The sequence below is a fragment of the Schistocerca nitens genome, chromosome 1 (genome assembly GCF_023898315.1).
Source record: "Schistocerca nitens isolate TAMUIC-IGC-003100 chromosome 1, iqSchNite1.1, whole genome shotgun sequence".
Taxonomy (NCBI): Eukaryota; Metazoa; Arthropoda; class Insecta; order Orthoptera; family Acrididae; genus Schistocerca; species Schistocerca nitens.
This window is the reverse complement of record NC_064614.1, coordinates 620,600,064-620,622,676: the sequence shown is the minus strand read 5'-3', so window position 1 is coordinate 620,622,676 and position 22,613 is coordinate 620,600,064. Positions and strand designations below refer to the sequence as shown.

At 42.4% G+C, this 22,613-nt stretch overlaps 1 protein-coding gene across 3 annotated transcripts in view; it reads right to left on the bottom strand.

Moving 5' to 3' along the window:
• LOC126257400 (DNA-directed RNA polymerases I, II, and III subunit RPABC3) overlaps positions 1 to 22,613 on the bottom strand; it is a 509,897-nt gene that overhangs the window by 239,570 nt on the left and 247,714 nt on the right. For 2 of the 3 annotated variants that reach the window (XM_049955560.1, XM_049955561.1), the window contains exon 2: positions 13,007 to 13,090. In XM_049955560.1, the coding sequence (XP_049811517.1) occupies positions 13,007 to 13,090 (84 nt within the window). Of the gene's footprint in view, positions 1 to 13,006; positions 13,091 to 13,205; positions 13,334 to 22,613 lie in introns of those variants that run through there. The other variant, XM_049955563.1, reaches the window with a different exon arrangement.

Genomic DNA, 22,613 nt, shown 5'->3' with positions numbered 1-22,613 from the left:
GACTGACGGAGTACATCAAAAAAGTTCAAAGAAGGGCAACATGTTTTGCATTATCGCGAAATAAGAGGGGAGATTGTCACTGAAATGATACAGGATTTGGGATGGACATCACTAGGAGTTTTTTGTTTCGGCGGAATCTTCTTACGAAATTCGTCACCAACTTTACCCTCCGAATACGAAAATATTTTGTCGACACTGACCTACATAGCAAGAAACGATCACCATGAAAAAATAAAGGAAAGATATAGGTGTTCATTCTTTCCGCGCGCTTTACGAGATTGGAATAATAGAGAATTGTGAAGGTGGTTCGATGAACCTCCTGCCAGGCACTTATATGTGATCTGCAGAGTATCCATGTACATGTAGCATTGTCTGTGTTCTACACAAATACTAATCGGGCAGCAACGACAGTAATTTATGTCTTATCAGTAACTGCCTGGGAGAAACATCAGTCTGAATTCACTTCCGTGACTTTCCAGGAAACGGTCAACGGAGTTATCTGGTTTCATTGGGACGTGCAGGTCCAGTTTCGCATACCCTCGCTTCTGAATTCTCCGGGACACAAGGCACACCCCGTTAACAGCCTATTACTTCAACTCCGAGTGTCTAGTAATGATCTTCACCTTGCGACTTTCGCAAATCATGTTACCGGACAGTATTCTGACGTAACTGATCGACAACGCATCTTCAGTTTTCTGCATACAAATGTGACGTATCCAACAGTATCAACGGCCCGTGGGAGAAAGCTTTCGCGTGACCGAAGCAATACGAAAATACCATCCATAATGACCTTAGTATTAATACGGTATTCTGACAATGCTTCATTTCGTTTCGACTTACATTTCCGCTGCAATCATGATTAACCATAGAGTACTAAACCCTCGTAAAGTATACGACTGCAGTAGGGTATAAAACAGGATATAATGCGCTTAATTTGATATTTAACGCACCAATGGAGATTTAATAATTATAGTTAACTAATGGATTAGCTATAATTTATGATCGCTCTGAATAATGCTCTTTACGATCTCGTTTATCAAATCACTTCCGAACAGCTTTAACTTACGCCTCCGAGCAGGAACTGACGTAATGATATGTATTAAAAAAACATCCATCCTTACAGTAAACTAGCAGAAGTGTGGTTGTAACATGTTCACGTATCTCGAGTAGTTACATATGCAGTCCGTTAAAGACAGAAACACTGCGTTACCCATGAACTGGAACCAGCTAACACTAAATGTTATGCGTAGCTTTCAACAGCGATTGTGTTATAAAAGTCGTCTGTGTGTTCAAAAGTGAAGGAGGACGGAAAATTATAGACGACATCGAGGTCGTTAGAAATTTATTGCTAGCTCAATTAGACAACAAAAGTAAGTTATTTGGCCATGGTATTGTGAAAAAACCGTCGCGACATTCTTCTCAGTTATTTACGGAACCTATGGAAAGCCTAAATGAAGATAGCTAGACGCCTATTCGAAACCTGTCTGCACCGTTTAGTAATCCAGCGTTTTAACCACTGTCTCACAGCGACAGGTATCCGCTTCCGTTCATAATACTCGTTGAATATCTACGTCTGTATGCTACAATTTCTTTTTTAATGGAACAAACAGCTTTTGCATCAAAAGCAGATGACTATCGAGTGCAGTGAAACGCAAACCGCGAATGCTTTCCACTGAGATTTAAGTGTCAGGTGATGTACATAACATATTACAACTAATTTTGGTTCAAATGGCTCTGAGCACTATGGGACTTAACTTCTAAGGTCATCAGTCCCCTAGAACTTAGAACTACTTAAACCTAACTAACCTAAGGACATCACACACATCCATGCCCGAGGCAGGATTCGAACCTGCGACCGTAGCGGTCACGCGGTTCCAGACTGTAGCGCCTTTAACCGCTTGGCCACACTGGCCAACTAATTTTGGTTCTTGGAGAAAATGTTTTTATTCCCTTATCAAAATACGTTGTCTTACACGTGATAAAAAAGTTTCTTCGAAAGTGTGTAGCGACGACTGACGATTGCCATGGTGTCCACTACATGCAAAAAAAAAAAAAAAAAAAAAAAAAAAAAAAAAAAAAAAAAAAAAAAAACGGTTTGCAGCTTCTGTTCCTGTATCTCAGCAGTACGAATCTTTTTTATTAATCCCATTTGCTTTATGAATATTATCTCTTTCACGATCGAGTGTTAGTGTTTGCGGTGTCTTGCGCAGAAAGAGACCTCACAAAATAAACTGGATGCTAGAAAACTTTTGCCATATAGTTTGCAATAGCAATGATACAATGTAAATCGGATCAGTCTAAGTTGAGAGTCAATGTGAATCTGCTGTAATTACCTGGGAATATTAACATATTACATACAAAACAAGCAGAAATAACAGTCAACAGGGAAGAGCACATACTAGAGCTTAAGTAGTCTCCTACTGTCAATACATTCTTCTCTCATCAGCTGCAAGAGCTGCCGATATTGACGCATGAAACCGAAATTGTGGGACGCGGCTGGGCGGCAATAAATAACATCGCCAACTGCAATGGAGCGCAGTGCGCTCGCCGCTATCTTCCGGACACGCCCCGTCGCGATCACGCGCTCAACACATGCCGCACTGCTTCTGCGGAGTCTGTTAGTATATCCCTAATTGTCCTGGACAGGTACTCTGTGTCAGTGGATGAACTTCATCCGCAACACTACAAAAATGCATTACGCACAACACACAAATAATTTAACTGTTGCAGTTAACCTGTGCTGACAGCTAACGGCCATGACTTGTGTTTCTGGAGGGTTAATTACTTACAAAAAAGCAATATCGACAACACCAACCTCTTCCTCTCGTGAAGTAGGTCTACAATCTTTTCTCAGATGAACCATGTTTCCATGGAATCTAAATCTACACTGAAGCGCTAAAGAAACTGGTATATACATGCGTATTCAATTACAGAGATGTGTAAACAGGCAGAATATGGCGCTGCTGTCGGCAACGCCTGTACAAGCTAAGTGTCCAGCGCAGTTGTTGGATCGGTTACTGCGGCTACACTGCCAGGTTATAAAGATTTAAGTGAGTTTGAATGTGGTGTTATAGTCGGCGTACGAGCGATGGGACACAGCATCTCTGAGATAGCGATGAAGTGGGGATGTACTCGTACGACCATTTCACGAGTATACCTTGAATATCAGGAGTCCGATAAAACATCAGATCTCCGACATCGCTGCGGCAGGAAAAAGATCCTGCAAGAACGGGACCAAAGACGGCTGAAGAGAACCGTTCAACGTGACAGGAGTACAACCTTTCCGCCAACTGCTGCAGATTTCAATTCTGGGCCATCAACAAGTGACAGCGAGTGAACCATTCAACGAAACATCATCGATATGGGCTTTCGGAGCTCGTGTACCTTTGATGACTGCACGACACAAAAGCTTTACGCCTCGCCTCTCGGCCGTCAACACCGGCATTAGACTGTTGATGACTGGAAATATGTTGCCTGGTCGAACGAGTCTCGTTTCAAATTGTTTCGAGCGGATGGACGTGTACGGGTATAGAGGCAACTCCATGGACCCCTCATGTCAACAGCGTACTGTTCAAGCTGGTGGAGGCTCTGTAATGATGTGGGGCGTGTGCAGTTGGAGTGATATGGGACCCCTGATTCGTCTAGATACGACTGTCAGGCGACACACAGCTAAGCATCCTCTCTGATCACCTGCATCCATTCATGTCCATCGTGCGTTCCGACGGACTTGGGCAATTCCAGCAGGACAATGCGACACCCTATACATCCAGAATCTCTACATAGTGGCTCCAGGAACATTCTTCTGAGTCTAAACTTCCGCTGGCCACCAAACTCCCCAGACATGAACATTACTGAGCATATCTGGGATGCCTTGCAACGTGCTGTTCAGAAAAGATCTCCACCTCCTCGCACTCTGACGGATTTATGGACAGCCCTGCAGGATTCATAGCGTCAATTCCCTCCAGTACTACTTCAGACATTAGTCGAGTCCATGCCACGTGGTGTTGTGGCACTTCTATGAGCTCGCGGGGGCTCTAAACGATATTAGACTGGTGTACCAGTTTCTTTGGCTCTTCAGTGTATATACACACACTTCTCACACGCCCATCTTTGCGCATGGCAAGGAGGAGCAACATTAATTTTTCCGTGATGTTTACTTCGCAAGTAAAAGGTATGAAAAAACTCTTTGCAAGGACCACGCGCAATATTTTATTATTCCCATAGTTCTCGTGTTAAAACGTACGCAGTTTAATCAGTTACAGATCCCAGCCAAACCATGGTCCATAAAACTACGTCGCGCAGTAAGCGTGTTAAGATTTTAGTAACGTCCAACGTAAAAAGATGAAGTATCTGCAAAGCATTCCGACACAGATTCAAAAACGCTCTCGCGACCGACTAGAAGACCCTGTGATAAAACGCGCTGCTCTTCGTGTCTTGTCTGTCTCTTCTATTAATCCAAACTGCTGCGCAATACTCAAGAATCAGTCGAACAAGTGTTTTCCATCTCACCTCCTTCGTGGATGGATTACATGATCTCAGATTCTTCCTATGGATCTTAGCCCGGCATATTTTTTCCCTACAATTCGTTTTATGTCGTCATTCCACATTTAGATTGCTCCGGGGGCTACTCCTAGTTATTTCAAGGTGGTTAGCATTTCTACTTATTTGTCATCCACTGTGTTATCGAACAATAGTAAAATTCTTCGCTTATTAATATGTAATATGGTACATTTACTTTCGTTCAGGACAAACTGCCAGTCTCTGCCTAATTTATCATTCCTCCGGTTTTTTTTTTTTTTTCCTGCAGTTAGTTACAGTATTTTGTCGTTGCTACTTATCAGTGACTAACTCGTGGAGCTTCCGATGTTATGCACCAGATCATTTAAATAAATTGTAAACATTAACAGTCCTATCACACTTGTTTGGGGTTGTACTGAAATTACCTGTAAATCTGTCCATTTTGTTCTGTTAAGAGCGACGTGATGAATTCTCTGGTCGTCACTCGATAGGTCCATATTTCTTCACTAAACGGCTGTGCAAGACGGTGTTAATGCCCTCCTGAAGTCTAGGAACATGGCATCTCATGCAGGAACAGTGGGGATCTTACGGAGGAACAGACGAGTTGATCTTGCCATGATCTATTTTTGTGGAGTACAATTCTTCCTCCAAATAATAATAGTTTCTTGCGGCTCAGTGGCTAGGTGGAAGTCTTTCAATTAGACGCCACTTCGGCGACTTGAATGTCCCTAACCTAATACAGTAATCCAACCGCGGGAAGGTGCGGAATCCGAACCACATGAGGTTCCTAGCGACTCCTCACATCACTGAGACGTGAAGGCTGAGTTGAAGGTCCGAATGGGATTCGATCTCTCAACCTTTTGGTTTCCTATCAAGCGCTTTAACGCTAGACCACCAGATCCGACTCCTCTTCCAAACTCGTCGTAATAGTGAATACAACATCTGAGTTAGACACTTCTTGAATACGAGAATTACCTGCGCGTTTTTCCGGCCATTAGGTCCCCTTCGTTGCTCCAGCGTCCTAAGATCAACTGCTGCTAGAAAGTGAATACGTTCTTTCTCATAATCTCTGCAGAATGTTAAAGGTATCACTGGGTCTCAATATCCGCCGTTTCGGGGATCGTGGTGTGATTAAAAGGAGGAACCGTTGCTCCAGCGTCCTAAGATCAACTGCTGCTAGAAAGTGAATACGTTCTTTCTCATAATCTCTGCAGAATGTTAAAGGTATCACTGGGTCTCAATATCCGCCGTTTCGGGGATCGTGGTGTGATTAAAAGGAGGAACCGTGGTGAACGGTTTCTGTGTTTCGGCGTTCTCTGTACCATTTTACGTAATCAAGCACCAAATATCGATTGTCACCTACTGGCGTTGAGCATATCATCTATCTGTTGACAACAATGCAAGCCGGCCGGAGTGGCCGTGCGGTTCTAGGTGCTACAGTCTGGAACCGAGCGACCGCTACGGTCGCAGGTTCGAATCCTGCCTCGGGATTGGATGTGTGTGATGTCCTTAGGTTAGTTAGGTTTAATTAGTTATTAGTTCTAGGCGACTGATGACCTCAGATGTTGAGTCCCATAGTGCTCAGAGCCATTTGAACAACAATGCAGGCGCTGCGTCTACTGCTCCTGGCATGGCATAAACAGTTACCAAACTTTCCTCACGTGGCCACGCTGATGTAAAATCATAGGGAACAGCAGCATATTCAAGGTTATTCTGAATGTGGTTCTTGATGTGACGGGCATTCTCTTTAACCATTCTGATTAGGAAACCTTTTCTTCGGCAGCAGCTGTAACTACCTATAAATCTATTTTCAGCTCCAACATAATTTCTTTCATATCTGTATTCGTGGAACCATGAAGAACTGTATCGATGAAAAGAGACGAATACCCACACGCCAACGCAAATCGCTTTAGACACGGGATGTACACACAGACTCACATTCAAATAGTGAATAAATATCGCATGAAAATGTACCCGTTTCCTAAACATGGCCGATGGTGACTGAATTCGGTGCAGAATATAACGGAAGCCATTTCACTTATTTTAATAATGACACTGCTGAAAGCTGGAGTAATAAATCACACTGAATGCTGTTCTCGCCGGTCTTCTTTTGAAATGTTACAGTGGATCAGTACAGATTAATCCCAAAAACTTTCAGAGTGACCCTTGTACACATGAAAGGGTTAGAAAGAGAAACATTGTAATTAACTGGTAAGTTTTATACTGGTTTACTTCTCAAAAGCATGTTTGAACAAAATATGGAGAGGGTGATTTGTACGGCTCATGGAGCCTTTTTTCCCTCCCAGAAATACAAATGACTGACTGTGAACATGAATCTTCTAAGTTATATTAAGAGGTTTGTCGTGTCAATGCTATTACACACCGTAAAACAATGACTTACACAAACAAACCATCAAATAAATTTGCGTGCTTCATACAGCGGAGACTTACAAGGGAACCGCGCCTGGTCATCATCACCGATTTCGTCCAAATTTATGGTATATGCAAGGCTTGGCCACAAATGAAAGTGGCAGGGAGGGAGCTGAAGGTGGTCAAGCGTTTAGAAAAAGAACTAGTATTTCTGGCGCGGGTGAGCGAGGCATGAGCCATTTATGTTATGCTGGTTTCCAGGGAGCGGCTGACGCAACGGAAAGAATATAGAACGGTAGTCCGAGGGTTGTGTGGTCGAGAACTTATGTGGCAACTTTTTTATTTTCAATTTTTCCTACACTTAACAAATCGAACTACTGCTAAGTACGTTGTATTCATCAATATTTTCATGAAAGGCGTGGAAAGGAAAGGCAAAGGTAGGTTCGAGATTGTAAATAAAGGCTTGTACTTACAGCGTCCACGAGTACTCTGCAAATAATATTTCAAGAAGGGATTGTAATTAAACCGTAAAAGACTTCGTATTCCGTTAGTTTCATATTGTCCTTGGAGAAGACTGTATCAAAATATATTCCATTGTACATCACCAGCTATCCTTCCCAATATTTGCAAAAATATGCGTTATGCGTCGTTTTATACCAAACTACGCAATGAGAAAGGACATTTTTATGAATGTAAACCACGTTTCTATAGGAACTTTAAAACAATGTAATTGTAAAAATGCTGTGTTTATGACGTGCGCAAAATGTAGGGAAAATTACTGCTTCCCTATTTTTACGAAGAATGCACGTATAAATCACCAACTGTAAAATAATAAAAGTAATTTCATAATCGAAGTTTTCGTTTACGCATTACAACCAGGAAATTTATTTCCCATTTCAACTTTTCCTTTGCCTTCCGTGTTCATGTATTTTATGAACATATTAATAAATGCAAGATACTGTACATTATATCGGTTTATTTCCAAAGTGCGTAATGTAAAAATTGAAAAGAAAGAAGTATCCGCATAAGGACTCCATCGCACGACCCTCGGATTACCATTCTGTAGCCTTTCCGCTGCGCCAACCGCTCCCTGGAAACTACGTAAACAAAAGTGGCTCATGTCTCGCCTGACCCGTGCAAAAAATACAATTTTTTTCCCAAACGTTTGGTCATCTCGAGCTGCCGCTCCTGTCGCTTTCATTTCTGGCCAAGCCCTGCATGTACCGCAAATTTGGACGAAATAGGTAGTGACGAGCAAGCGCCGTCTCCTTGTTAGACCAGTTCTGAGAGCAAAACTTTTAGGACAATGACAGTGGAGGAGGAGGAGGAGATTAGTGTTTAACGTCCCGTCGACAACGAGGTCATTAGAGACGGAGCGCAAGCTCGGGTGAGGGAAGGATGGGGAAGGAAATCGGCCGTGCCCTTTCAAAGGAACCATCCCGGCATTTGCCTGAAGCGATTTAGGGAAATCACGGAAAACCTAAATCAGGATGGCCGGAGACGGGATTGAACCGTCGTCCTCCCGAATGCGAGTCCAGTGTGCTAACCACTGCGCCACCTCGCTCGGTGACAATGACAGTAACTCTAAGTTCAACAAAGAGCGCAGTGCTGAAATCACTAATGTTGAACATCAGTTGAAATTATTGTCGTACGTTGGCGTGTGAATGTTAGCAGACATACTTAGAAATGGTTTGTAGTGAACTATGCTTTCGTTCAAGACTGCTTGGAGCTCTTGAGACGTTACAAGAACCGACTACAACATACGTATAATGAAGCTGACCAATATCAACTTAGATATACAGCAGCAACTTTCAGAAGTTCATCAATGCAGTCACTCATTTCATATGACAGCGTGTATATTTAAAGAGAAACGGCGGACAGGTGAAGATGATACGCGTCGTAAGCGGAAGCTTTGCTGATCTCTACCACGACCCTCCCACCACCAAGGAGAGCACTGGATTTCAGCTCTAGTTATTTAACATAACAGTAGACTTCATAGTCTTATAAAACACGCATACAAAACAAATTGAGAGCAAGATGGAAAACACACATACTCTGTAACAATGATAAAGATTTTTGTCAAAGCATTTCATTTGAAATTAAAATAATATAGCATTTTATAAAACTGGTAATTAACTGCAGGACTTAGATACCGCGACTTAAACGTGAAGCAGCAGCTGTTAACGAACGCACTCCAGGATTAGTTACAGCACAGATAAGGTAATCCTGCACAGTACACTCTAACAGATAAGAGGTCAAAGAACGATAAACCACAGATACCGTTGCGCAGCTGATCAACTCATGAACACAAACGTATAGCGGCTGCGTCAGCAACCATTGTAAACGGGTCTACTGAAAAAGAGGAACGACGTCGATGATAAGAGAAGTAATTAACTTTGTTTTATACGTGGCACTCTTTCGCCGTGAGAACCACTCTATAACGTTTCTCCTTTCCCTGATTTTTATTCTTCTTCAAATGTTTTGTGGCACCAGCATACAGCCAGTGTCTCTTGTATGCTGGAGCTCCAAATGTAAAGGAAGCTAGCGTTGTTTCAGATTACGCATCTCTAGCAGAAATGACTTCAGGAAGCTTGCTTAGGAAGTATGAAGATAAATGTAGCTAAGAAGTCACTACAGATTTTTGAACGTTGTGCTGGATTGCTGCCACAATTAGTCTTTTAGATCATTTGTGCAATACGTAATGCTCTATGACGAGGCACTTTAAAAGCTATGAAACAATTACTTCTACTGATTGATACATATTGCGTATTACTTACGACCTCATGTTGCAAAATTTAAATGTGCTACAGATTCCGTCTGAGCAGAAATAGTTTCAGGGAGAAACATTTTCAACATAGCTTTGTTATCTGTCAGACGTCTGATATCGTCAGACAAATCATCAAAACTTCTGATAATGGCATTAATGCACCGTACTTAAGAGCCAAATACGATGAATACTTTGAATTGCTAACGATTGCAATCAATTCCACCTTCGAATGGCTTTTTGAAGCAAAATGACAGTTGATGGGAACTATATGTTATTTATAGCCCACAATTGTGCACGAAGGATGTTTCTTTGTAAAAGATCGATGAGCACTACAACATTAAAGCATACTATACGTATTATCGAATGGGAACAGACAAAATATGAGAAGTTATTGGTTAGTTTATCTACTTGACTTACAACCAGCGACTCGCCCCGGCTTACTGCATTCATTGTTTCTATTCTTCGTGTTACTTGAAATTTTATTTATAATGCATTCTTTCGTTTGAATTTTCATCTGCCGTTTTTTGTCCATGGCGCGACAAGAATTTGTGTGTTAGGTGTTTGTATGACGATTAAATGTTTGACGACTACGCTCCAAAACAAGGTATGTCACGTAACGAAAAATACAATACTGACACCATTGGACAGCCAACAGAAAGATTATTTAGCCTTTCTTTACAGTTCAGCATTTTCAGGATTTCTAATATTACGAAAAATAAAAAATAATTAAATCACATGCACGAAGATTGAAAAATGGTTCAAATGGCTCTGAGCACTATGGGACTTAACTTATGAGGTCATCAGTCCCCTAGAACTTAGAACTACTTAAACCTAACTAACCTAAGGACATCACACACATCCATGCCCGAGGCAGGATTCGAACCTGCGACCGTAGCGGTCGCGCGGTTCCAGACTGTAACGCCTAGAGCCGCTCGGCCATCCCGGCCGGCCCGAAGATTGCAGTCGTTCTGTTTTAAAGACAAAATAACAGAAAATGAAACAGTTAATACCATGGTTAAAATATTGCGGCAAAGGGTTAGAAATTACATTTAAACCAATTAACGTTATAAATATAACGATCAAAACAATTTCGATGAAGACTTGAAAATAAATATTATCACACCTGCCGAGATTCAAACCCACAACCCTTTGCACAGGAACGTAGATTGACCACTGCGCCACACCACCTTCCTGTGTACTATTTTTTACGCTCTAGAGTATTAGGCGACATTCCGAATTTCTTTCTTCGTCGATTTCTCGCAAACGTGGGCCCACGGATGTGAATGGCTCCAGGATGTGATACCTGGGACCCTAATTAACTTCACCGAACAGATGGTTTTAAAGATTCGATCCCATTCATGTGGACATCTCGATGCAGGCTGAGAAGACTCTAAAACTTTAAATTAAGTTTTTTCTTCGTGATCCGATTCGGAGGAAATAAAGCCTGTATGTTGCCCCAGGCTATGCCCAAGTTACGTGTGAAAATCCTTGAAAATTCGCTCAGTAGTTTTAAAGAGTAGTACATTATGTCATCAAAAGTATCCAGACACCCCAAAAACATACGTTTTTCATATTAGGTGCATTGTGCTGCCACCTACTGCCAGGTACTCCATATCAGGGACCTCAGTAGACATTAGACATCGTGAGAGAGCAGAACTGAATCTTTTAGGTAACTATCAATTTCAAGTCGCCAAAACTGCTAAGTTTGAAAATTCAAACCATGAACTTTTCAGTGAACAATCTTTTAACAATAGGAACTCCCATTCTGGTTGGGAGCTATACATCTTGTTCAAAAATTGTATTTTATATTACTCTTACAGTATCGAACGACAATCTTAAAAAAGAAGTACCAGGTGGTTATGACAAGTGCAACTACTCATGAAGGTCCACTGTGTGCTGTAATAATCATATGGCAGCGAAGCTTGGCAGATATACTAATGCGGAACCGATTTACGCTGGAAAAAAATTAGTTCCAATTTTAGCCACCAGGTGCAAATGCGGCGCTTTAAAGCATCTCATCAACGTCTACAGTCTCATATCGAACAAACTGTGCAAGTCGTAGTTAATAATAAAATCAACATTATGCCATTCGACTTGTTCGACCTTTTCTGCCCATGTCCTGTTCCTGAACCATTACACGTGGAAACATTTCTATGCATCTTTCTTGCATTCACAGCGCCATATTTGTCCCTGGTGGACACTGGGAACTATTTTTCCAGCGTAAATTGATTCCCCATTAACGCATTAGAATATCTACCCAGTTTGCTGTCATATTGTGACTACAGCCCACACTGGACCTCTGTGAGTAAATGCACCTTAATTGTAATCATTCGGTACTAAACACAGCATTGAATATCACACACAACACGCCCAGCCTGCCATCTGTCGGACTTACATTGAAGGGTCTCTCTACAGTGAACCACTCGGTACACATGCGCTAGCATCAATCACAATAATTACACGTAAGAATATATAATAAGGCGTACAAGCATTTAGTGGAAGCTTTTTTTTTTTTTACAAGTTTGAAGTTTGATGTTAGAAAAAATTCTAGTACTTTCTACATGGTACAAGGGCAGAACTATATACGTAAGTTTAGCACATTAAAGTTTTCGGCCCGTTATCAGGTCTCGACGAAGTAATTTCGTATGTATCACATTAATCTCGACTGACTGCTATTTTTCTTGGCTTTACTACGTATCATTTTGTTGTTCTAGATTTACCATACTGCTCCTTGAGCCTTGTTATCCATCTTAACTTAAGAAAATTGTGCACGTATATTTTCATGTTATGAGGGTGTGAAGAATTTTGTGTTGGAGACGTAAACATTTTCTAAAATCTACACTCAGGCTGGCTAGTTGGCTATAATACGACCTTTAATCAATTCGTGTGTGGGCTCTCAATTCTCTGTATGCCTAGCTAATGCTACAACCGTCGGTTTGTGTGTTAGTACAAAGAAACTAAATAAATTAATGGAAAACGACAAGAATAAAAGGAGAGAGGTGTAGCGTAGAAATTTATAATCAGAACTGAAAACTGAATCGCGTTTCTCTTCATCTTCAGTTCGCAGCGGAAAAAAAAGAGACATTATACACGTACGCAGATTCTATAACGTTCTGTAATGTGTTCCCTAAAATAATACAGAATAATGTTAAAATAAAACTTGCAAAATGTTGGTACGATAGTTGAAATGTTAACAATATAGTCATTAGGAACCATGTTATTTGTGAATAAGCTTCTTCCAAACGATTCAGTGCACTGCGCCAGAATTACAGACAGTATCAGCAGGATAATTTGGAAAGAAAACGGGCGATATCATAAGAAATACGATGCGTATGCATTTTCATAACTTACCCAATTCCATGGGGTACAGCCACGTGTTGACGTCCAGAATGAGGTCCATCTTGAAGGACTCACTCTCGCAATGCAGGCGGCTCACTGCACAGACAAGAAAAGAACGAGAGTAAGCAACAAGTCAAAGAACGGTTACGCCGTTTCCGGCGCTTAAAGACACTGACTGCTGACGCGCTCCAATAACATAAAAAGCTACAACCTCGAAATGCAGTTCCTTAGAACACCAAATTAGCGACCAACAATCCATAAACGAATTATTTGGACAGGAGAGTGTAATGAAATCCGATCTACTGTGAAAGAGGCGGAGCGCTTAGGCCGCAAGAGCAAGGATTAGCACAACCCACGCGGCTATGGAAAGGACGAAACGAGCGGGCGAGGCAAGTCAACTTCCCGGTTGTTTGTTGTCAGCCGCTGTTGGTAGGCGGGGAGGGGAGGGTGATGTTGCGGTCGCGCTGACGTCACAGTCAGCTGACTGCGTAGCTGCCAGCGCGGCCGTTGCCGTGGCCTTCCTCGGAAAGCCACGCCGAGCAATGTTCCCCAGGTCCGGAGGGGCAGTACAACTCAGGAACATCATTTCAAATCTGTGTCAGGGAGTGTTCTCTTGTGAAAAATATAATTTCAAAACTGTTTTTCAACTTAACGGATCAAATAGCGAATAGTGAAGCAGCTCCGTAACTGTTACCGTATACGTATCTGACAAGGGAACCTCCCCATCGCACCCCCCTCAGATTTAGTTATAAGTTGGCACAGGGATAGGCCATGAAAAACTGAACACAGATCAATCGAGAAAACAGGAAGAAGTTGTATGGAACTACGAAAAAAAATAAGCAAAATATACAAACTGAGTAGTCCGTGTCCAAGATAAGCCACATCAAGGTACATGTTCACTGATGAACACCGTGGTCCCGTGGTTACCGCGAGCAGCTACGGAACGGAAGGTCCCTGGTTCAATCCTCCCTTGAGTGAAAAGTTTTAATTTTTTATTTTCAGACAATTATCAAAGTTCATGCACTCAGACATGATCAACCTCGCTCTCCAAAATTCCAGGACATGTTCAGATTTGCTTGGACACATGCAGGATTTGACGGTCTACACACGGAAAAACTTGAAAACGTTAAAAACGTATGTTTTGACAGAGCACAGGGAAAACTGTGCGACTGTGAAACTTGCATTCATTTGTTGCCGTTTATGTGACAAACTCTTATGTTTTCATCACTTTTTTGGGAGTAATTATCACATCCACAAGAAAACCTAAATCGGGCAAGGTAGAAGAAACTTTTTACCCATTCGCCAAGTGTGCAAGTTAGGTGGGTCGACAACATATTCCTGTAACGTGAAGCACATGCCGTCACCAGTGTCGTATAGAATATTTCAGACGTGTTTTCCTGTGGAGGAATCGGTTGACCTATGAATTTGCGATCAAATGTTTTCGGTTCCTATTGGAGAGGCACGTCCTTTCGTCTACTAATCGCACGGTTTTGCGGTGCGGTCGCAAAACACAGACACTAAACTTGTTACAGTGAACAGAGACGTCAATGAATGAACGGTCAGATCGTAACTTTGCGAAAATAAAGTAAGTAAAATTTTTACGCGAGGGAGGACTCGAACCAAGGACCTCTCGTTCCGCAGTTACTCACTCTAACCACGGGACCACGGCGCTCCTCAGCTTACACACTCCTTGATGTTGCATATCTTACACTTGGACTACTCAGTTTGTATAATTTGCTTATTTTTTCATAGTTCCACACAACTTCTTCCTGTTTTCTCGATTGATCTGTGTTCAGTTTTTCAAGGCCTATCCACTGTGTCAATTTATAACTAAATCTGAGGGGGGTGCGATGGGGAGGTTCCCTTGTGAGTAATTTCAATGGTACGAGTTAACACTTCCAATACAGCCACCTGCTTGGACAGGGAGCAGATACAGGAATTACAACGACGTTGGTGTGCCTATTACGTTAAGTTAGATAACAATGAGCACTGCAATTGTAATGTCCTCCCGAGGGTCTCAGTTAATAACTGTAGTGTATTAGGTCATAACATAAGCTGTGCGTACATAAGGCATAAATGCTCAGCGTAGAGGCCGCGGTTCGTTCTTTCCGAAAACTTGCACGTAACTATTAAGGTGCTGTGAAAACAAAAACTCACTTGTACTTGTGTGCTAAGACAGATGGTAAATCAAGACACTGCGTGGTATTTAGGTTTCTGGGTCTTATTAAGTGAAACACAACGGAAAAATACTGATGCTCGTTCTCTTTCATTTGGGGAAGATAGCAGATTAAGTCGTAGCTGCTCTAGACGAGTGTTATATCGGTATCCAGGTTCACATCCACTAAGTAGTAATGCCGAAAGTAGGAATGATCTAAAATGTTCAGCAGTATTAACTATTTCCCCTCTTCGACGAATCATCCCAGTCGGTAGTGTGTTCATTATAAACGCAGTGCTCCCTCAGTTTAGAAAGAGTGGGAAAGCCATGGGCCGTGGCCTTTTGTATGAAACATTCTTGAATAATATTAACCCTTGAAGCGAACAAGCAAAACTGCGGAAATCCAAATTAGGATGGCTGGATAGATAATTGAATTTGGCTTCTCTAAAACAAAATCCAATGCCTTATAAGAGACCCCCCACCCCTCCCTCTCTCTGGTCATTAAATACAAAGCGTGAGGTCCGATTCAGACAATGTTTGAAAAAAAACTGTTGTAATTTAAATTTAACCACTGTAATTTGCATATTATTTGGTATCTTTTGAACAGATTCCTAATTTAACGAAGAGGCGCAAAACTGCCAAATACTGGAATTCAAAACAAACTGAGTATATGGCTGGCAGTGACACCACGGCCTCCTATATCGACTTTTCATTTGCCGTTAATCTATCTTAAAAGTGCCCTAGGTATCTGCAAACAACGCCTGTCAAACTTAAGTTTTCTGATTATCTGTGCATCGAGCTCGAAAACATGCGATGATTCATGTATTACACAAAGTGACAAAGGTTGCCGATACGCAAGTAGTGCGATTTCTCAATGGCAGCGATGATTATTATAAACGGTTTCTTCACCATTTGAAGAGAGTGAAGGTTCCCGATACGCGAGAAGTGCGATTTCTCAATGGCAGCGATGATTATTATGAATGGTTTCTTCACCATTTGAAGAGAGTGGGTGGGACAGTCACTTGCCATTACAATTCAGTAACTACAAACACACACCGGAACAGCCAAGTGCACTGCATGACAAACTCATCTGGTATCTCTTAGAAGAACGCCAAATAGAACATTAAAAAATCTTCGAGGAAATTCTCATTTAATTCGCTTATTCTGAACAATAGCCGCTGCACTTAATACATTTCTTTCTCGTTCCAGTGGCTTCTGGCGTCCGCATGATCAACTCCATGTGTCTCAAGGAGATCTTCATTTGTGGGAAGAAGCTGACCTTTCATGGCAACTGTAAGTGACACGTGACAATATTAATGAGGTAGCGCGGGTGTTCAAGAACTTAAAGAGGCAGACTGCTGATAAGTCTCTATAAACTTTAAGCCGGAGTACTGGGGCGCTGTAATGATGGAAGAACAAGTTGCCGATTTTCAAAGTTGGTCCGACAGTATCATGGACCTAACTCAGGAATTCTTCCGCATACGACTTCCCAGTGAGGGTTTTTTGTAGGCTGCGTGCCACCCATTTCAAGACTATCGGTAAGATAAAAGACACAGGCACCACACTCTCCTTTGTTACAAATCGGATTTCCATCCGGCGGGTCAAGTGCCCTCAGTTTCAACACCACACTATCCCTTTTGCAGTTTGGTTGGAAATTCTGGATATGACACCCGTATCGTGTGTTTCCTATAAAAACACCGAGAGGTCCATCTCCGAATTATTGAACCGTTTCTTTGAAGCAACAGAAACGATGTGCCATCTGTTCCTCTATTATGGACTACGGTAATTTCCTCAACTGACAGTGTTCTTGCAGGATTGTGTAATTTAAAGGCGCAGACAAGCGCCAGAGCTCTTCCGTCTGGCTGTATGTACGTAAATCGCTCGATAAAAAGAAAAGTCAACTTGTGCTGGAAACATGCCCGAGTCTGAGACTGAAAAATATGAATAGACCTTCTCTTCTTCGCCAAAGACACTGGCTAGTGATTGTCACCAACTGAGAAAATTTTGTTGTTGAGAATATGCTCATCGCATTTCTCAGCCTTACTCCAACGCCTCGTTACCCTGAAGTGGTTTAAAACTATAGAAAAACATAAGATGTCTTTACTACAGCGGAGAATTGTCTATGTGGAAATGGAATAACAGAAACAGATTGTGACGTGTTCACTTTTACTTCCATGTTGCATAACTGCGGAAATAAACAGTGAATTAAATCTACAGCAAGACTTGTGCGTCTTATGGCCACTGTTCATCACAAGCGCCGATTCAGAGACGCCTGTTGGCCTTATACGACTAGCGTGGAAGACAAGTAGTTGCTGCTGACGTGGTGCCAAAGAATCCCGAGGAAGCGGTTGCGAAATGAGGTGGTCTTTCTCTCCTGTTGTAAAGAGCGGAAGCAATGCCAAGGCCGCGACATGTGACCCAGCACAGGTGGCGGCGTGACAGCCGCAAAATCAGTTACACGTGACACAATTTGCCATCGCGTCGGCAACTTTTAGGCAGTTGTTCGTAACGATACAGCGAACAGTCTCAGCAATGAAAGACCAAACATTCTCACAGTGTGCTGGGCCCGATATGAATCTATCAGCAAAATCTTCACGGAACCAACATCACGACAGTACACACATATGGCAATGAGTGGAATCGTAGCTGGATTTCCTAATTTACGAAAAAGCGTAAACTGTTTCAGTGTGGTTCTCTGACAAGTTATCTTTCTCACAGCAGAACAAAAGAATAATTTATTTTCGTAAATGAAACACGATAATCTCCTTTATAAATTTGACTGGACCACGTTTATCGTTACCATTTTAAAAGCCATTATTTAAACTCATGATAGGAACAGACAAAAGACTAATGGAAAGGAAGTTAAAATTTAATAAGCCGTCCACCTAGACGTCTACTCAGTCAGTTGGACAGGGATGGGGACTAAAATCGGTCCACACCCTAGTAATAAGCCCGTGCTCGCCTCCACGACTTTGGGAAACATGGGTGGGCGGACGAGGATTTATAGTCCGCCCCTTCTGACTACCTACTGCGCCACTTCTCTCTGTAAAGATAACATCTGAAATTTAATTTGGCATTCCAAATGCTGCTACACAGAACAGGAAACCCGATCTTTCACATAAAGTTTATAGCAAATTCATCCGTATGGGACGATCGCAGACGCAATGAATTTGTTGTTATCCTATGACCTGCCATGCTCTGCTACTATACAGGTTGATTAAAAAAAACTAAGCGATGTAGATGACGCTGAGACAAGTAAGTTGATACACGACACACACTCGAAAAGTGGATGACAAATGCTGAACATATGGCCAGTTGATCCTACCTTCGCCGGTAGGAGGGGTTCTACACATCGCTCCGCTTGGATACTCTGTCTTCGAAAACCTTTTGTAAAAGTGATATGTTGTAAATGTAGTTACAAAATTACTGCCCTCGCTGTAACTACGAAAAAAGCTGTTTTAATTTTGTGCTTCTTTCATTTTGTCCTTTTTTGTTCACAGACCGTTTTTCAGTAGAGAACACGTAGGTCATTTAATGCTAGCGATGCAGTTAGGAAGCCTATACTTGTTTACTTATGACGCAATGCGGTAGGTTTTTGTTGTATTGTACTTTGCAATAACCAGCGGAGGCCATGAGACCGGTAAATAAAATAGTTTATCTTACCTCAATGTAAACACATAATTGTCTAAGGCAATGCAAACAAGTACTGCCTGCCAGGTGCAAGACTCAAACCCTGAGCCCCACGCGCTCAAGTCGCGTACATAGGACCGGAGCCATACCGACTTGAATACTTTACTTGACTTGGGTTGGGTTGGGATGATCAGGTGCGACAGATCGATAGTCTCCACCGCTGCACGTGCGGGGAGGTACGTCATCTGGTGACGTAGATATTCAGCAACTGGTCATCCAATTTTGGGGTATTTTCCGACATTCGCGGCCGCATGCGTCTTATATCGAATTACTTGTCTCAGTCATCTACGTCGCTTCGGGGTTTTTTAAACATTAATAAGAATCACCGTGTACAACGATACTGGTAAGTTTGCATGATCTTCTGGCGCACTACGATATGCAGTGGCTGCGCAAGTAAGAACGGTTAATGCCTCAAAGAAAGAACTTTTTCAACGACAACACAGTTTTTAGTATCTACATACATCTACGGCTGGCTAAAGGGTATTTTTTCCATACCTCTCATCAAGATTACTTTCCGTACCATTTGCGCTCGGAAGGTGGAAAACATGAGTGCTTTTTTGCCCGAGCGCAAGCTACAGTTAACTGTATTCTATCCTTCATTCTCCACACACGTGAGCGAAATGTAGGAGATACGCTTTAGAAGCTTATTCCCCGAAGGTTTCCTTCTGGCGTCTGAAAATTCAAATTTCTCAATGTTTCAGTTTCACTCACAGACACAGGGCAAACAAATCTGCACTCATTCCCTCCGCCCTTGCTTGATATCCCTATAAGCAGAAGGATCCCACACACTTTATAGCAGTATTCTGCTGTAAATCAAAGTATATGTATACAACATTTTTAGCAGACAACTTTCAGAGTCTGAGTATGCTATGAACCAACCGATGCTTAAACTGAACTTAAGTGATGGTCCCACTCAACACCACATTTTGTCACCCCTAAGCATCTGAATGACACGACTGATCTATTCATGACTAATTAATCTTATTGTCAAGTGTTGCTATATTTTCATTTTTTGTGAAATGCATTAAGAGATAGCTGTCAATCTTTAACCTAAGTTGACAGTGTGTGTTACCACTGTTGCATTTACACTGGCTACATTATCGTCGTTACGCACTTCTGTTAACTGCTGGCTTCGATTAACACTTACTTTAAGCCTGTCAACAGATACGCGCATACAGTTCTGGAGCTGTGCGCGTCTGTTTCTGCGATGCTTTCGTATCAAATGTAGACGGGGGGAGTGGGGGGACTCACAACCTCTTTTTGAAACCTTCAACTTCCAATGCTTCACACAGTTCTTCTACCGAGCGAAGCTTAACAGTTCGAGTAGGGAAAGGATGCCGGAACCAGCGGGCAGCGAATACAGTTGTGTCACATGCGCTGCTATACGTAACCAGTAGGTTGGACGGCTGTGGAGCCTGGAGCGGAGGGCACCAATTTCGGCGAGGAAACACTGCTGCCAAGGCCGGCGCGGCGGCACCCGCAAAGGAACAATGACGGCGGGGATTTCCTCTGATCTCCTTCCTCGCCGACACCAGCTGCGAACTGCTGCGCTGTACTCACTCACTTCGCTTCAAATGAGACACGTGTTCCATTATCAAATGGCTCTGAGTACTATGGGACTTAACTTCTGAGGTCATGAGTCCCCATAGAACTTAGAACTAATTAAACCTAACTAACCTAAGGACATCACACACATCCATGCCCGAGGCAGGATTCGAACCTGCGACCGTAGCAGTCGCGCGGTTCCGGACTGAAGCGCCTAGAACCGCTCGGCCACTGCGGCCGGCTGTTCCATTGTCAGCAATCGGGCTTAGTAAATCATATATACGTACCACGAAGGAATTATCCGCTAGGGACGGAAATCGGTAGATTCTGATGTACATGTACACACAAACGAATGAGTACAATTTCAGAAGAAATGGACGATTTATTCAAGAGAAACAGCTTCACAAATTGCGCAAGTCATTAACGAACTGGTCCACCTGTGGCCCTTGTGCAACAGTTATTCGGCTTGGCATTGATTGGTAGAGTAATTGGATGTCCTCCTGAGGGATATCGAGCAAAATTCTGTCGAACTGCCGCGTTACATCGTCAAAATGCCGAGCTGGTTGGAGTGCCCCGACCACAATGTTTCAAACATTCTCATTTGGGAAAAGATCCAGCAACCTTGCTGGCCAAGGCAGGGTTTGGCAAGCATGAAGACAACAACTCTCGCGATGTGCGACCGGGCATTATTTTACTGAAAAGTAAGCCCAGAATGGCTTTTCATGAAGGGGGCACAATATCGCTGACGTACTGCTTTCTTCTCAGGGCGCTGCGGATGACAACCAAGGGGGTCCTGCTAAGAAAATAAAAGCCACCCTAGACCATGAATCCCCATGAGTCCCCATAGAACTTAGAACTAATTAAACCTAACTAACCTAAGGACATCACACACATCCATGCCCGAGGCAGGATTCAGGCCATACAGTCAGTTGGGCCGCACAGTCAGTTTGGTATCCCACCGCTGTGCGGGGCACCTCCCGACACGTCTTCTTCAGAGATCACTTCCCACTGAGCTCCGATGACCAGCGAAGATCATCCGGAAGGTAGCTAGTGAGGCGGAAGGAATCCTAAAGTGGAATATCTGGGATGTTATTCCCAGGTCTGGAATTCGTCTCATAACCAAGAGAAACCTCCCGAAAACCTTGGTTGGTCAGGGCGACTATGTGTGTAAGACGTTGCCTCAACATGTACCCTTCTCCACACAACATACAGTGGTTTCAATACTGCAGATGTAAATCCCACGTAGATATCAAAAGGAAGTAGTCATAACTTGAAACTGCATTGTCACAGAGTATCATAAGATCCGGTTTTCCTGAAATTTGCTTTTATTAACTTGTCTCGATTCTCCTGATTTTCCCGATACCTCCTAATTTATGGATTACTCTTACTCAGGCAACAGAATGTGCAATATCAAATATCGATGAGGATTTATCAGTCGACTTTTTTATGGAACAGCCATTACCTTCGCAGCAGCTACTGATTGATGCATTGTTCATTGCAGTGGACACATCCTTGTAACTAACGGAGAAGTCTTTATTCAACTATAAGATAATAAACAGAGATGCAATTCTAGTTGTTTCTACATTTTTACACCGGAGAAGATTTACTTCTTCTAGTAATAATAGTGCTATGCTTTCTTAACAAACCGCATACGTGTTTCTAGATCGTTAGAAATGTTTCTTCTAATCAAGGAAAGACTTTATGTACTCTTAAGAGACTGAAATACTCGAGAAGGTCTTTAATGGTGTTTATTGTCTCTGTACTGCTGCGTTTCCACGGGAAGATTAAGAAAATCACTTCGTTGACCCAAAATTCATGAACCCTACTAATGGTCTGAGAAGTCTCTTCACTTCAAGCAGTTTCCGAGATGGAACAAACACCCAAGTTAGCCAAACCTTGCCCTTCGCTTCAACAACTACGGTGATACCGAACTGCCTCATCGAAAACAACTCCCGAATACTAAACAGTGCAAACTTCATGTTTCTAACCTTCCAATCGGCCCCTTATTTAAAGGAAAAATGAAACATCTAAGTTTACACCTCTATACATTACATTACGGTAACAACAACCAACAAGGTTTTATTGTCTCATGATGGTCGAGTCCGATCTGGACAATAGCACATAACAGTTCAAAATTCATACATACAGGAGGAGATACATTTGGAAAAGGCCAAAGACAGAGGATGATTCCAGCTGGATTACAACATAGTCAGACGGAGATTGTAAAGT